This window comes from Octodon degus, unplaced genomic scaffold, assembly GCF_000260255.1.
Source record: "Octodon degus isolate 3935 unplaced genomic scaffold, OctDeg1.0 scaffold00074, whole genome shotgun sequence".
In the NCBI taxonomy this organism is placed as follows: domain Eukaryota; kingdom Metazoa; phylum Chordata; class Mammalia; order Rodentia; family Octodontidae; genus Octodon; species Octodon degus.
In genome coordinates, this window is record NW_004524650.1 from 7,761,976 (window position 1) to 7,778,923 (window position 16,948).

The 16,948-nt window shown below is 36.9% G+C and overlaps 1 protein-coding gene and 1 pseudogene across 1 annotated transcript in view; both read right to left on the reverse strand.

Moving 5' to 3' along the window:
- Nucleotides 1-16,948, reverse strand: part of Ccdc18 (coiled-coil domain containing 18) — a gene marked incomplete at its 5' end in the record, with an annotated part of 110,537 nt that overhangs the window by 47,382 nt on the left and 46,207 nt on the right. Inside the window, 5 exons of the mRNA XM_023720296.1 lie at nucleotides 4,943-5,074; nucleotides 6,416-6,526; nucleotides 8,075-8,298; nucleotides 13,326-13,486; nucleotides 15,173-15,297. Of these exons, the coding sequence (XP_023576064.1) occupies nucleotides 4,943-5,074; nucleotides 6,416-6,526; nucleotides 8,075-8,298; nucleotides 13,326-13,486; nucleotides 15,173-15,297 (753 nt within the window). The remainder of the gene's footprint in view (nucleotides 1-4,942; nucleotides 5,075-6,415; nucleotides 6,527-8,074; nucleotides 8,299-13,325; nucleotides 13,487-15,172; nucleotides 15,298-16,948) is intronic.
- Nucleotides 9,467-10,945, reverse strand: LOC105742790 (annotated as a pseudogene).

Consider the following 16,948-nt stretch of genomic DNA (forward strand, 5'->3'; position numbering starts at 1 on the left):
AAAAAAAAAAAAAAGCACAGTGAAGGAAACAACCAATGGAGTAAAGAGAAAACCTACAGAATGGAAAACAACTGCCATCTATTCCTTGAACAGAGGACTAATATCTAGAATATTTGAAGAACTCCAAAAATTTGACACTCCCAAAATATATAATCAAAATGGGGGGGGGCAACTGAAATAAGCAGTTAATTCTTAGAATAAGTACGAATGTCCAATAAATACATGAAAAATAAGAAAAAAATGAATTAAAACTAAAATTCCATTTTACTTCACAAAGAATGCCTATCATCAAGAAATAAACAAATGCTGACAAAGCTGTGGGAGAGAAAGAAACATTTCTATATTATTGGTGGGAATGTAAGCTAATACAATCATTATGGAAATCAGCATGGAGATTACGCAGAAAAGGAAAAGAAAAAAACTTAAACAAGAAGTTCCATTTGACCCAGCTATTCCCCTTCTAGTAAGTTCCTCAGAGTTAAAGACATCATATTACACTGGTAAATGAATACCCTATGCATAATCATACAATTCAAAATAGCTAAATCTTGGAAATGACTTTATACATTCATCAACAGATAAAGAAAGTGTGGTATTTACACACAATGGAGTACAACTCTGCTAGAAAGGAAGATAAATGAGTTATTTGTAAGAAAATAAATGTATCTTGAGACCATAAACCAGATACAAACACAATCTTAAGTATCACATGGTTTCTATTACAAGAGAAATCTAAAGTATAAATAAAGAGTAAAGTAAAATAGAGAACAGCAAGATAAATCTTCTCTCTATGGGAAGAGGACCAAGAATTGTAGGAGTGAAAAGGAGGGGAAGTGGATTTCATAAAAAGAATGAAAATGTGTCACATATATGTACCAGCTCCCCCTATTAGTCCCCTGTCCATGGAACAGCAGGCAAAAATATTTTCTCCATTCTGTAGGTTGTATCTTCACTCTACTGATGGCTTCCTTTGCTGCTCAAAAGATTTTTAATTTGATGTGATCCCATCTGTTTTCTGCAATATTTTCCTGTGCAACAGGGGTTTTGTTTATAAAATCTTTGCCTACACCTATGTCTTCAAGTTTTACTTATTTTATCTTCCAGGATGATAAGTGTTTTAATATTTGGCTCTTTGATTCATTTCCATTTTAGCTTAGTACATGGTGAGAGAAGGGTGTTTTTGATTAGTTAATATGGTAGATTATACTAATTTCTGAATGTTGAACCAGCTTTTTTTCCCCACAGTAAACCCCTCTCATTCAGTGTTTTCCTTGTGTGTATATGAAGGTAGGCGAGGGAATTGTTAAGCTAAAACAATCCCAGATGTCCCCACAAAACTTCATGAGCATGGAGGTGGGGCTTTTCAGAATTGCCTGAATATAGGGTATGTGATACTGGGATTAAGGATGTGCAGTACTAAATTAGTATACTGATTGGTTTAGCACAGTTCTGGGTGTGGATAATAGGAAGGCCGATCCTAGGTATGAATGGTACATCCAAAAGGCTTGTCGCCTGTGATGGGATAAAAGTGAGTAGGAGGTTTTTGTTGTTTGTTGCTGCTGCATTATGCTTGCCTTGCCAAGGACTATTTCCCCTCTGCTATGCCACCCTGTACTAGATCCAGGTAACTATGGCCTGAAACTTCTATAAACTGTAAGCTGAAATAAACCTTTGTTCTTTTCACCTGTGGGTATCAGGCCTTTTGTCTTAGCGGTGAAAAGTAACTAAGATAGAAATATATTCTTTACTAAACTTGGTCTAGTAGCATTTTTTTTTTAATGTCTTGCTTCCATGTTTATGAGGCATATTAAATGAGTCCACATTTCCTAGTATTATCTTAATTTTATTTTGGTAATATCAGACTTAGTCAATGAGCTCAAAAGTGCCCCATCTTCTGCATTCTATAGCACATTTCTGTTGTTTCTTCCTCAAGTGTTTGGAATCATTTACCAGTGAAACTCTCTAGGCTTTGAATCTTTTTGGGAAAATTTTATTATTTATTATTATTTTTTAAATTTTTTGGTACAGGGTATCACTATGCAGTTTGGACTTACAGTGAACCTCCTGTCTCAGCTTCTCCAGTGCTGGGATTACAGGTGTGTGCTACCAAGCCTGGTTTCAGGGCTGGCATACCATGCAGTACCGGGAATTGAACTTGGGACCTTGCAAGTCAGATGCTCACACCACTGAGCTATCGCCCCAGTCCCAAATATAAAATTTTAAAACAATGAATCCAACATCCTTAGTGTATGTAATAGAGTCGACCCTTGACTTACAAACTCAATTCCCAGGTGCTGGTTGTAACTTAAATTGTCAATTAAAGGCTCAGACTCCTCTACACAGCCTGAAAGTCTCCTATATACAGGCAGATTTCAGTGTCCTTAGAGAAATATTGGTCCAGGATTACTCAATTAACCCCGTAAAGGAAAAGATATTGTAATGCTCCTTCCAGAACACTTTAAAGGTTAAATCTGTATCTGAGACCACCTGGAAGCACAAGTGGCTGGCATTTTGGGTCATAACTTGAGGCTTTCATTATAAGTTAAAACTAAAATTCTGGGCATAACCCAAGTTGTTCATATGTCAGGTAGGTTATAACTCAAGGATCCACTATACTCACGTGAAATTTTTAGTTTGTTGTTTTTTGTCTGCAGGATGTATAGGTGATGTATTTTTCTTATTCCAAGTACAGGTAATTCCTGTTTCTGGGCAGGCTGGCTAAAAGTTTTATTTGACTTTTTAATTGATTTTGACATTTTATTGATTTTTTTCAACAAGCCAGATTTTGGTTTCAATTATGTTACTTATATTTTATGTTCAGTTATATTTCTTATTATTTCCATCTTTCTCTTCTTGACTTGGCTATTGCATAAACTAGAAATTTAGATTACTTTCCTTTTTTCTAATATTTTCCTTTGACACTATAAATATTCTCTAAGAACTACTTTAGCTATATCCCATAAGTTTTGTATGCAAAAAAAGAACATTCAAATTATAAACTTTAACAGGTATACTGTATAGGACTCACTACTTTGTACAAACAAGTCCAATTAACAAATAATTCTCCCAGAATGAAACTGGTTCATAAGTCAGGGATTTACTGTGTTATGTTTCCATTTTCAAGCACTTACAAATACTATAATTTTCCTTGATACTTACTTTGACTCAGATTATTTAGAGGTGTGTTGTTTAATTTCTAAATTTTGGGGGATTTTCTGGTTTAGTGCTGTATTACTGGTTTGTAATTCCACTATAGACTGAAAACATTCTAAACATGGTTTCAGTTCTTTTTACATTCAATAAGATTTATTTTTATGACCCAGGTCTACTTTGGTGACTATTTCAAATGCACTTGAGAAGAATGAATAGTAGTTTGTTGCTGTTTGGAGTAGTCTAGAGACATGAATTATATTATGTTGGTTGATGGTGGGGTTTTTTGTTTTGCTTTGTTTTGTTTTTTGGTACTGGGGATCAAACTCAGGACCTTGTGCTTGCCAGGCATACACTTAAGCCACTGAGCTATCTCCCCAGCCTGATGGTGTTATTCAGATGTCTTCTGAATCTCTGTTGTTTGTTTTGTCGACTTCTAGCAATAAAAGAGTAGTTCTAACATCTGCAACCATAAATTTAAGTTTAATTAGCTTTTACTTTCAGGCCTTGTTATGGTTTGTGTCTGAACGTTCCCCTAAAGATTCATGTAGTTACTGGGGGCAGGCTTTTAGAGGATGCTGAATCTATAGAGTTTGTGACTGGTACACTGTCTAGTGCTAGGATTTGGAATGTGAATGCTACACCCACCATAGGGTGGATAGCCTGCATATAATATTAGGAAGGGAAAGAGATTTGCTTCCTCCTTTTTGCTTCTGTTGGTCTTGCTATCTTCTGCAGCCATGAACTGTGCTCTGCCACCAGACCTGGAGCCATCTTATTATGGAATGAAACTTCCAAACTGAGCTAAATAAACCTTCTGTTCCTTACCTTTGGGTGTTAGGCATTTTGTCTCTGAAACAAGACAAAAGTAAGACAGGTCTCTTAATTATTTTCATGTATTCTACAACTCTGTTTTTAAATATATATACTTTTATGATTTTTATGTAATCTTGGTAAGCTGAGCCTTTTGTTGTTATATAATGCTATTTTCTTTTTTTTTAATTTTATGGAAGGTTCTACAGGGTGATCAGGGTCTCACTACTAGATCTGACTCTAGTGATCCACCTGTTTAGAGCCTCCCAAGAGCTGGGATTACAGGCACATGCCTCCATGCCCAGTCCCAATTGCTATCTCAGCGCACCCCGGGGGCAGGGCTGACAAGGCAGGCCCAAGGATTGAGCCCCTGGCCCCTGTGCCTGCTTGCAGGTGCTTTAATCCACTGAGTTTTTGGCTGGCTCTTATAATGCTATTTTAGCCATAGTAATTTGTTTTGATTTGAAATCTACATTGTTGGACACAAATATAGCCACAGTAATATTGTTTTGATCAGTAGTTACCCGGTACATTTATTTCCCTAATCTTAGTCTTCTTTGGTTCAAAAGTAATTTTGATATTGAATTTAAGCATACTTATTTATTTATTTATTTGGTACAGAGTCTCACTATGTAGCTCAGACTTGTAGTGATCTTCCTGTCTCTGCCTCCCCAGCACTGTAGGCTACCTGCCTTGGGGCACTCACATCCACAATCTCAGCATTAGACCACAAATCAATCTCAAACTCTAGAACTCTGTACCCATGACTGCATGAGGCAGTGGGGAAACATTAGACACAAACCATAACACACATACATCAACACACACACACACATACACACAGAAAAATGATTCCGAAGAAATGATATTTTTTAGTTCTTACCACTATCTTTTCTGTCTGTTTCTTCACCTACAAAATAAATAATACACTTCTAGTATTGTTTAAATTTCTTTTCAGCACTAAATATGTATTACTTACCCTTTCAATCTGTTTTTCCATTTCTTTATGCTGTTCAAGATGAATTTTCTTTGCTTTTTCAAAAGCTAAACAAATTTTCTCATGTTCTGTATTTATATTGGTTTCTAAACTCCTTATCTTTTCATTCTTTTCCTACAATACAAAGCACTTTAGAATATAATTAAAAGTCAATTTTACATAAAAGTACATTAATCACTTATACCTGCCACAGTCTATTCTTTAAAGAACTCTAGTAGTTAATACTTTGAATTGAGATTAAATTATTTTAAAATATCAGTCAGCCAGGCATGGTGGTACATGCCAATAAGCCTCTAATCCCAGCACTTGGGAGTCTGAAGCAAGTAGATCTCTGTGAGTTCAAGGCCAGTCTGAGCTATTTAAGTCAGTTCAAGGCCAGCTTCCGTTGCACTTAGGAGGCTGAAAACAGGAGGATCACTATGAGTTTGATCTATGTAGTGAGACCCTGAACACCCTGTAGACCCTGTATCAAATACTTTTTTTTTTTTTGGCGGAACCAGGGATTGAACTCAGGCCATTGCGCTTGCGAGGGAAGCGCTTATTCCACTGAGCCATCTCCCTGGCCCTACTGAGCCATCTACCCTGTCCCCAAATGCATTAAAAAAAAAAAAAAAAAAAAAATTAAACAAACTGACATGAGGAAAAGGACAAAAGAAGGGAAAAAGATATATTTTTGTATATATGCAGGATAATTTGGATAATGGTACTGCCAATTTCTGCTGGTTTTTTGAAAGGAAAAGTTAATTTTTTTTTTTTTTTTTTGGTACCGGGGATTGAACTCAGAACCCTGTGCTTGCCAGACAAGCACTTATTCTACTGAGCTGTCTCCCTGGTCCCTTTTTCATTTCTTCTAACTTTTTTTAAAGCCAATTTTGCATGACTATAACTGGTAACCTGAACAACTAATTTGAAGATAATATCATGCAACACAGCAACCATTGGGGCCAAGGAGATGGCTCAGTAGAATAAGTGCATCCCTGGCAAGCGCAAGGGCCTGAGTTCAATCCCTAGTTCCACCAAAAAAAGAAAAAAAATGCAGCAATCATCACTGAATTTCCATTACTCTGTTTAGTAAAATTTTGTATCATTTCTAATGCTGTTTTCTTATTACTATTTTGTATTCTTTAAAATATAAAAATTAAAAAATTAAATAATGAAAAAAAGAAAACAATTTGCCATATTAGCCTATCAACTTAAACATATAAAAACAAACATAAGAAAAAGATCAGAAGAGCTCTGGTTTTGTGTGTGAGTGTGGTACTGAGGATTGAACTTGGGACCTTTCACTTACCAGGCAGGCATTCATGCCACTGAGCTATATCCTGGGCCCAGAAGAACTTAGAATTTATACTTTCCTATTTAGTGTATTTTATAACTATAGACAAACAAACATGTTTTAAGCTAAGTGCTTAAAAGTCACTGTAAATTTACAGGACAAAGGGTGATTTTACCTACCATAAGCTCCTGTTCAAGTTCTGCATTTTTTGCAGCAATAGAGGAATAAGCAACTATTTTATCTTCTAGTTGTTTCTCTAGCGTTAAAAGTTGAGAACACTTCTTTGTCATCTAAAACACAATGAAATAAATATAAATTTAATTTTAAAGAATAAAGAGTTCACATCCTAAAATTAAATACTTGTTCTTATTTTCAAAACTTAAAAATATTATATCTAAATAAACTGGGCAAATTTATGGAAATAAACATTAAGGATGCAAAGTAAGTAATCTTTTAATTCCCATCAGTACAGGAAAGATAAATAGCAAAAGCAACCCACAGATATATATTATCTATGCAGTACATAAACAATTTAATTCAGAGCTTACTATCCAAATAGTATTATGTCCTAGTCCAGTTTTTAAAAGTATTACAAACAATTATTTCTGGTAGTAGAATTATCAGTAGTTTATTTTCTTCCTTTTCTTTTCCATATTTTCTAAATGTTTAGTAAAGGTATGTTAATTATGTTATTTAAGAAGAAGTTACTATACTCAATGCTTGAGAATTTTCTAAGTAAGCTAGTACCTATAATCATAGACTAAAGCTCCTTTTCCATTATTAAGTTCCAATTCCATAAGACTTCTTTAGCTTTGGCTATTGACTTTGAGTATAAAAACAGACATTTAAAAATACCCCTATAAGGAGCTAGGAAGATAGCTCAGTAGAATAACCACTTGGTTGGCAAGTGCAAGGGCCTGAGCTCAATCTCTGGTTCCGCAAAAATAAATAAATAAAATAAAAATACCCTTATAGGAGCCCACGAGATAACTCTGGGGACTAAAGCGCCTGCTTGCCTAAGCCTGCTGGCCCTGTCCCCAGGCTCGCTGAGGCAGCCAGTCTGGGTGTGGTGGTGCACACCTATAATCCCAGCACTGGGAAGGCTGAAAACAGGAGGATCACCACAAGTCTGAGCTACATAGTGAGAATCTGCAACAACCAAATGCATAAAAATGAATTAAAATAAATAAATAAAAACACCCTTATAAATGACTACAGCCTCTGGTGTTGATGGTTGAGTATAACATACACATATACATGTGGTCCTGTTCCACTCTTACTTATCTTTCCTTTTCTCAGTGAAAATAAACACCAGATTTTTGTAAAATATGTATCATCCTCTTTTCAGGACGTAATACACAACATATCTATAGTAGATTCACGCATAGTTAAAGTTGATCCCTAAACTACTCCCCAGACCTACTGAATTAACACTGCTAGAACAGGCCCCAGAAATATGACAGGCTTCCTAGGTGGCTCGGATGTATGCTAATACTTAAAATTCTCTAGTGACTCTCCTTTTCTTCCAACTATAAAATCCAAATTCTTTACTTGTAAATATATATATTAACCTTATTAACTTACACTATGGAAGAAAGACTAAAACACAGTATTAATTCCACCAAGTCTGAGGCCTTTTGGCCACTGGAGAATATGTGCCTACTTTTAAAAATTAAAACAGAAAAACTTCCAAATAGAATGTTTTACAAAAGCTATAACTTCTGTGGTATCATTTTATAAAAAGAAACTTATAAATCTAGATTTAAATTGTTATAAACCCTCACATCAATATATTTTTCTTATCAAAATTTAAGACACCCAGCTAATTCCAAGCTTACTTCACTTTCTAGTTTACTAGAGTTCGAAGCTTTCTCTAGTAGCTCTTCTTGAATCAGCTGAAACTGACTGGTTCTGTGAGCCATGTTAACCTTCAAATCAGAATTCTCAGCTTCTATTTGCATCAGCTTAGTACGGAGTTCCTCTATTCCAGTAGTAAGTTTGTGCCTCTCTCTTTCATACTGCTTGTTTACTGTATATTGACTTCGATCTTTTATTCTGTCTGCTAATAAATATAAAAAGAAAACCATTCTGAACAAAATTTCAAGAATAAAAATCTGAAAAAGACAATCATAAACAAAGTTTAGTTTCTGATTTAAAAAGTAACTAAAAGGAATTCAGAATAAAACATACAATAAGGAAAATATGCAGGGCAAATGTCAAATCAGTTTTTGCCTTATATTTTTGTGTTTGTGGTACTAGGGCTTGAACTTACAATCCTTCTGCCTCAGCCTCCCAGACTGCTGAGATTACAGCTATGCTACTGAGCCCAGCTCTAAGTAAAGCACTTTATAAACTAAATATACAACAAAGAGGAAAGTTATTTTGAATCATTCACTTTTCCAAATAACTAAAAATTATTGTCAGTTTAAGAATGTTTAAAACCATACTTCTTAATATCCTATTTTTTCAGTAAAATCACTGTTTCATTATTCAAACATTAGCTACAAAGTTTATTTGGACAATTTGAGACTATTAACAATATTCTTATGTATTGGGGGTTGGGAATACAGCTTAGAGCACAAAGCCTGACTATGAAGCACAAGGTCTTGAGCTCAATTTCCAGTACCAAAAATAAAAATACTTTTATGTACTGTACGTAGATACAGGTTCAAAGGGACTACAACCTTTCTAGTCATCTTTATCCTCTAAAAAGTAGCAGATAAAAAGTGATTTTTTATAGCAGCATGTACGTATTTTATTCTAAAAGAATAAAATTTATTCTAAAAGAATAAAATATACAAGAAGAACAGTTTTTTTTCTTTGCAACTTGCAAAATTGAATTCTTTTTTGTTGTTGTTGATGTAAAATACCAGTGACTCACTTCAGGACCATGCCACCTTCTGAAAATGCCATATACTATCTATGTGTGTCAAAGCTCTAGCTCACAGTGGCTTCTAGAGCAGCATGGTCTGGGATCTGGGAGCAAGGCCATAGCCCCAGAGGGGCTTTGTAGTTCAAGGCAAGATGTCTGTGTGGCTCCCTGGCACAGCTTGTGCACCATCCCCTAGGGCCTTCTCATGCTTCCTCTTAAAGGACTGATTTGGGCTGACTGGTTGAAAATGGTCCATTATCTACTGAGTCATGGGAAAGATTGCTGCAGTTATGTGTACACTGTGAGGGCTGCACAAAGTACAGGTGGAGGGGGTGGCCAGGCAGCGGGCCACCAGTATCTATGTCAAGGTCACACCAGCCTCACTGTACACTTTGAGGACCTTCTCAATGGCACTGACACAGGCCGCCATTCTCAGGTCCAAACCCAGGTTATACTTCATGGCTGTGTGCATGATTTGCCTGGCAGAGTGCTGCACTGTGTAGGCCAAGTCAGAGTACAAGATGTCTTTTTCCGATGCCCCCGATATCTTGTCCTGGAACTCTGCTGTTGGGATGATAGGATTTGTTCCACTATGCTTCCCAAATTTTCTTTCTAAGCTTTCTTGAACAGACATCAGCAAGTGTTATTTCATATTTGAAGGTCAATCAGCCATAGCTGACATGGTTTAGATTTTTCAGCCACTCAAAGTAAGATACTGTCACTCCTCCAGCATTCAAATAGAGATCTGGAATAACCATGATGTTCTTCTCCAGGAAGATCTTGTCAGCTTCTGGAGTGGTGGGTCTATTGGCACATTCAGTGATGATCTTGGTTTTGACTTTAGGTGCAGTGGATTTGGTCAACTGCTTCTCAATGGTAGCTGGAATCAGGATATCTGTTAGCCTCCGAGATGCTTCCTTCATATATTCTTGCCTTGGGGAATCCCAGAATTGATCCATGTTGCAATTTGAAGTCTTCCAGTTCTTTTGGGTCAATATCATCTGGATTATATATACTCCCACCAGATTCCCCAACACCAACACATTTAGCACCAAAACGATGTAAATATCTCACAGTGTGCAGGTCTACATTGCCAAAGCCTTGAACAACAAACGTTTTATCTCCAAAGCCAGGTGTCATTCCTAAAATGCTCATGTAGGAAGCTTTGTTGATGAAATTCTCAATTCCATGGAGAACACCTCGGCTAGTTGCAGAGATTTGCCCGTGGATGCCCCCTTGACTGACTGGCTTCCCGGTAACGCAGCTGTGTGCATTAATATCATAGTGCCCTATGGTGCTGGCATAAGTGTCCGCGATCCAGGACATCTCCCGCTCGCCAGTGCTCATGTTCAGGGCAGGCACATCAATGCCAGGACCAATAAAACCCTTCTTTGCTAGCTCCATGGTGAACCTTCTTGTGATCTTTTCTAATTCATTGTCCGAATAACTCTTGGGATTGATCTTAACACCTGCCAAATGCCCCACCAAATGGTATATCAAACACTGCACATTTGTTGTACGTCATCAGTGAAGCCAGTGCCTTCACTTCATCCACACCCACATCAGTGCTCTAGCGGATGCCTCCCTTGCAGGGCTTGGGGTAGCCCTCCACGACCTCCCAGGAGCTGTCCTAGTGTCAGATAGGAAAAGAGACACTCAGCACATGGTTGCAGGGCTTGATGAGCAGGTTGTTGCGCACGCGATTGTGCTTCTGTTCCTTGCTCTTGCGGGTGCACAGGTCCTCCACCAGCTTGTCCTCCATGATGTTGGTGCTGCGGTTCAAGAAGCCCTCTACCATCTTGAAGTAGTTGGGGTTGTCCTCGCGGTCGGCAGCCACCTCGCTGCAGTGGCAGCTGAGCGTCCCGAGGGCAGGCAGCATGTGGCGGGCAGTGCGCGGGCCCAACAGCTGGAACAGCTCAGCAGGGTTGGCAGCAGATGCCAGTACGAAGGGCCCATCATGGGGCAGGACCAGCGCCTCTCCTAGGTGGTGGTACATGGTGGCAGCATGGGCTGCAGCAAGCCAGGCTAAAGCCAGCTGGGCCGAGGCAAGGAGCAAAAAGTGATGTTTTAAAAAACTACAGTGGACTGGGGATGGGAAGATAGACCATCAGTCGAAGTGCATGCCTGGCAAGAGCAAGAACCCCAGGTGACCCCCGGTACTGCATGCCATGCTGCCCCAGAAACCAGGGCATGCTGTGAGGGCCCTGAAACCAGGTGTGGTGGCGCACACCTGTAATCCCAGGACTGGGGAGGCTGAGACAGGAGGCTCGCTGAGACAGGAGGCTCCCTCAGTCTGAACTACATAGTGAGACCCTGTCACAAACAAATAAATAAAATTAAAAACAAAAAAAACAAAAACCACTACAACGGACTTTCAGAGGTAGCTGCTTGGCTATGTCCTTTTTCCACAAAAAAATTATATTTACTCCATAGTAACTGAGCTTTTAGGAGTTTTTAAATATGAATGATGGAGGTGATTATGTAAATACACACATGTGAAAACAAGGAGAGACACACTTGCCTTAAAGAATAAATAGCTATTTCCCATCAATACATACAATATTTATTTTTCTAGGCTACATGTCTGCCATTGACAATATTTTTTAACTATTTTTTTAGAAAGTCTTACTTATTTTGTACAGAAGGGCCAGCCAGATCGCTCAGTGGACTAAAGCACCTGCTTAGGTAGAGCACAGGGGCCAAGGGTTCGATGCCCGGCACCACAAGCTGTGCTGGCCCGGCACACAGACAGGCAATTGAGACTGGGCATGGTGTTCTTAGAAGGATGTAAATGGGCGGATCACTACCAGTCCGATCTAGTAGGGAGACCCTGAATACTCTGTAGACCATTCCCTAAAATACAAAAAAAAAAAAAAAAAAAAATAAAAAAAAAAAAAAAAACTATCCTAAACCATGTAGTTATCACAAATCCTTAATTGCAGTATCATAGATCCTAGATCCAGCCACCTCTTAAAAACCCCACCTATGAGTCCATGAGGTTTTAGGGGGACATTGAGATACAAGCCATAACAATTTTCTTCCTTACTAAAAAAAAAAAAGATATAAAAAAGGAGATAGCTCAGTAGAATAAGCACTTCTCTGGCAAATGCAAGGGCCTGAGTTCAATCCCCAGTTTTGCAAAAATGTAAATAAGTAAATAAATAATATAAAAATGTAGAATAAACACTTCCCTGGCAAGCGCAAGGGCCTGAGTTCAAGCCCCGGTTCCGCCAAAACAAACAAACAAACAAAAAAGACAAAATACCCAATAAATGCAACAGATACAATCATTCTGTTCAAGTCCCCTTGGAATGTTCAAAAAGATGAACCAAATGCTATCCAATAAACCATGTCTCAAAATACTATTAAAATATAAAATCAGGGCTGGGGTAGTACCTCCGTGATAGCATCAACGCTTAGCACACAGACAGCCTTGGGTTCAAGCCCCACCAGCAACAAAAACAACAAATGCCGTAAAGCATGCCCTCTGATTACCACTATTGATGCAAGGAGGTAGAAAAATCTCCTATTCGGAAATAAAACACAAACAGCCTAAGAATCAAGCAATTAATTTATAAGGGATACAGTTTGAACTGAATGAAAATGAAAATACAACACATAAAAATTAGTGAGATACAGCCCGAGCATTGTTTAAAGGTAAGTTTCCTCCTGATACACGTACATCAGGAAAGAGGTCCAAAAATGAGTAATCCAAGCTTTCATTACGGAAAGTTAAAAAAAAGAAAAAAGTTAAACTTAACTAAAAAGGCATACAAGGGATCCTAATGGAAATGTATGTCTTTGATATTGTGCTGATACTAGGGCCGGCCAAATAGCTCAGCAGATTAAAGTGCCTGCAAGCAGGCACAAGGGCCAGAGGTTCAATTCCTGGGCCTGCCACACCAGCCCCGTCCTTGGGGAACACTGAGACAGCAATGTAAATTTTTATTTATTTATTTATTTATTTATTTATTTATTTATTTATTGTAAATTTTAAATCAATAATGTATATTTTTAAAATTATGCAAAACCTAAGAATTCCGAGACAATTTTTGCTGTCTGATTAGATCAGAAGTACTAGTAACAATAGACTAAAAAAAAAATAGATTGTCAAGTATGTTTGTCAGTAAAAACCAGTTGCTAATTTGTTCCTTTAAAATATTGTCACCAAGAACACTGGTTACATTTATTAAAATAATTCAATATAAGATACTTACCTACTCGATTACCACCTAGTCTTATAGGTTCTGTTTCTAAAGTACTTAATTTGCTACTTTCCTGGTTATCTTTAGAAGCAGTAAAATTCTGAGATAATTGATTTGCAGTCAGATTTGCATGGAGCTTCTGAATTTCTGCCTCTTTTATTGCAAGCTTAATCCTGCACAAAACAAAATTAGCCAAAATTAGGAAATTCTATATAAATATATTGTTTCACATTTTAAGTTGGTAAAAATTTTAAAATTCTGATACTGTTCAACTGTTCTACAGCCATACCACCCTGAATAGGCCCAATCTTGTTCAACTCTCAGGTTATAGAAACTCTCATATACCATTAGTATGATTATAAATTGACCAATTACTTTCCAAACTTTATAACTAGTAAACCTAAAAATGTAGATATTCCACGACTGAGCAATTTTACTTTTAGCAAGAAAAACTCATATTTCCTGTACAAGGAAATTTATATCAGGATTTTTTGAAGCTCTACTTATAATTTTTTTTTTAATGTATTCAGCAAAGGGTCCATAGGATCTCACTACACAGATCGGACTCCTAGTGATCCTCCTGTTTTCAGCCTCCCAAGCACTGTGATTAAAAGTGTGCGCCACCATGCCCAGTCTCAATCGCCATCTCAGCATGCCCTGGATTGGGGCCAGCACAGCACAAGGGGGTTGAACCCTGGTCTCTGCATATGCCTAAGCCGCTGAGCTATCTGGCTGGCCCCACTTATAATTTCTTTTAATAAATACAAAATGGATAAATTAGTTGTGATGGAGTTCTAGGAAAAAATTATTTTTCTGCATAAATCTCAATTCCTATGCAGCTACTATAAAAGTAAGTTAATTTCATAAATCTATCTGTTGATCACTCACTCTACTCATCTCAACATGGACAGATTTTTAAAAAGATGACAGCAAGGCCTAGAAATCTCAGTACTCAGAAGGTTGAAGAAAGAATATCTCAAATTCAAGGCCAGCCTGGGCTACATAGTGAATTCAAGGCCAGCAGGTTTCAAAATAACAACTAAACAAACAAAACAAAAAACAAAAAAAATTAAAAACAAAATTATACACAGTCCAAACATACAGTACACTTAATATTAGTGTCTATGAATTATAAACATATACAATATAGAAAAATAAACTAATCTATCCATAATGGTAGCAATACAGATCAAAGGATGTTAACTACCCTGTAGCATTTGTAAAATAATTATATATAAAAGTACAACTAGTAATATATATATATAATAATATATAATATATTTGATACAGGGTCTCACTACACAGTTCAGACTTGTAGTGGTCCTCCTGTTTCAGCCTCCCAGCACTGGGATTACAGGCATGCACCACCATGCCCAGGTTCTGGGTTCTGGGGCTGGCATGGCACATGGTACTGGGATCGAACTCCAGATCTTGTGCTTGCCAGGTAGGTACTTAGGCCACTGAGCTATTCTCCCCAGCCCTACCCTATAGTGTTTTATTTTTTACTTAGAGAAATATTTGAAACAAATATCATAAAATGTTGAGTATCAATTCTTAGTTATGCAATCAAATGTTATAATCTCTGGGCTTTTTTTATAGTTTTAAATTTCTCAACTTGGGGCTGGTGAGATGGCTCAGTGGTCTAAAGCACCTACTTAGAACAAGCTAAGCTAAGCAAAGCACAGGGACCTCGGTTCAATCCCCCAGCACCACATGCCAGCCAGCCCTGCCCCCTGGTGGGCTGAGCTGGCCACACACACACTAAATAAATAAATTAATTTAAAAAAATTTTTTTTCAACTAAACATCTTAATTACTAACAAAAAAACATTCTGTAACTTCAAAATCTTAAAAGTATACCTCAATTCTGAAATCATCAATTTATTAGCCTCACAGCAGCCAACACAATTCTCTTCCTTGTTTGACAAACTACTCATCGGGTGCTTAGAATGAGATGATTTAAAACCAAGTATTTCTCTTTTGAACTGCAAGTTTAAAAACAAACATTTATACATTGTAATATAAATGTGCGATGTAACTGTTTCTTATTTAAAACTCAAAAGTTTGAAAAAAAGTTGTAAAAATTGTAAATTAATAATGGAAACAGCCTAATATCCATCAATAGGAGAATGTGTCAAAATACTAAAATAAGAAAACTATAATAGTTAAATAAGTGAGTGATGTAAATCAATATAGATACATTCCATAATGAGATACAGTAAGAAAAAGAAACATCATAAGGGTATACACAATTTTTTTTTAATGTATTAAACAATCTATGCATTTCTAGATGTATTTATGTGTGGCAATATTTAAAGTATGGATAAAAAAGGTACATATGAATTCTAGAATAGTTGCTACTTTTGAAAAGAAAATGGATCTGACAAACTTACATAAAGAGCCTTATAAAGTTAATTCAAAAATATCTTTAGTTGATATAGCAACATATGTCTTATATTTTATAAATGCTAAGCTATATTGGTCTCTTTATTTTTGTTCATGACTGAACAATACTGAATCTTTAAAAAGTTATGAAAATTAGCAAAATATATTCTTAAAGATTATCAAACCATTACCAAATCATACTGTTTAGAAATGAAAGGGCCCATGAGATAGCGCAGCGGACTAAGTGCCTACTTAGGCAAACACAAGGCCTGGGATTTAATTCCTGGCACCACATGCTGTGCCAGCCCTGCCCCCAGGCATGCTGAGCTGGCCACTGAGACCAGGATGGTGGTACACACCTATAATCCCAGCACTGGGGAGGCTGAAAACAGGGGCATCACTATAAATCTTAACTGCCTAGTGAGACCCTGTACCAAATACATTTTTATTTTTATTTTTATTTTCATTTATTTATTGTGTGTGTGTGTATGTGTGTGTGTGTGTGTGTGGCCAGCTCAGCCCACCAGGGGGCGCGGCTGGCTGGCATGTGGTGCTGGGGGATCTAACCGTGGTCCCTGTGCTTTGCCAAGCTTGTTCCAAGTAGGTGCTTTAGACCACTGAGCCATCTCGCCAGCCCTACATTTTTAAAAAAAAGATGAAAAATTCACATTTCCAAACCACATCAATGTTAGCACTCCATGAAATAGAGGATCCAAGTATATATCATCATAAACTTTCTGAATCATGTATTAAATAATTCTTGACAGTGAGAACATGAGAAATTCAATTTAAAATGAATATATACATTAAGTTTTTAAAAGAAAACATAGTATATTAAAAATCTTCAAAATCCTAGAATGCAGGTTCAGCAGAGGGTTCGGTACCAAGAATTAGTTGTTCTGGTTTAAATTATGCTACCTGCTAACCATTTATTCTAAAATGACGACACTGAATCATTGATCTTTATGATTTTTTTTTGTTTCATAATCCCTCAGTTTATAACAGTTTAAAATCCAGTACAACCTACATTCATTCCTAAGTAAAACCAACCATAACATTTATCTGTAATTATCACATTCATCTATTTCTAGTTTTCTATTTTTTATTTTTATTTCATACCAATCAATGACAAATTCCTGACACAGGGATACTCATCCTCTTCCTAATCTTACAAGTATAGATGTACAGTGGTACCTCGGTTCATGAACAAAAAATTCTCATGTTTTTGATTACAAAACAAATTGGAAGAGA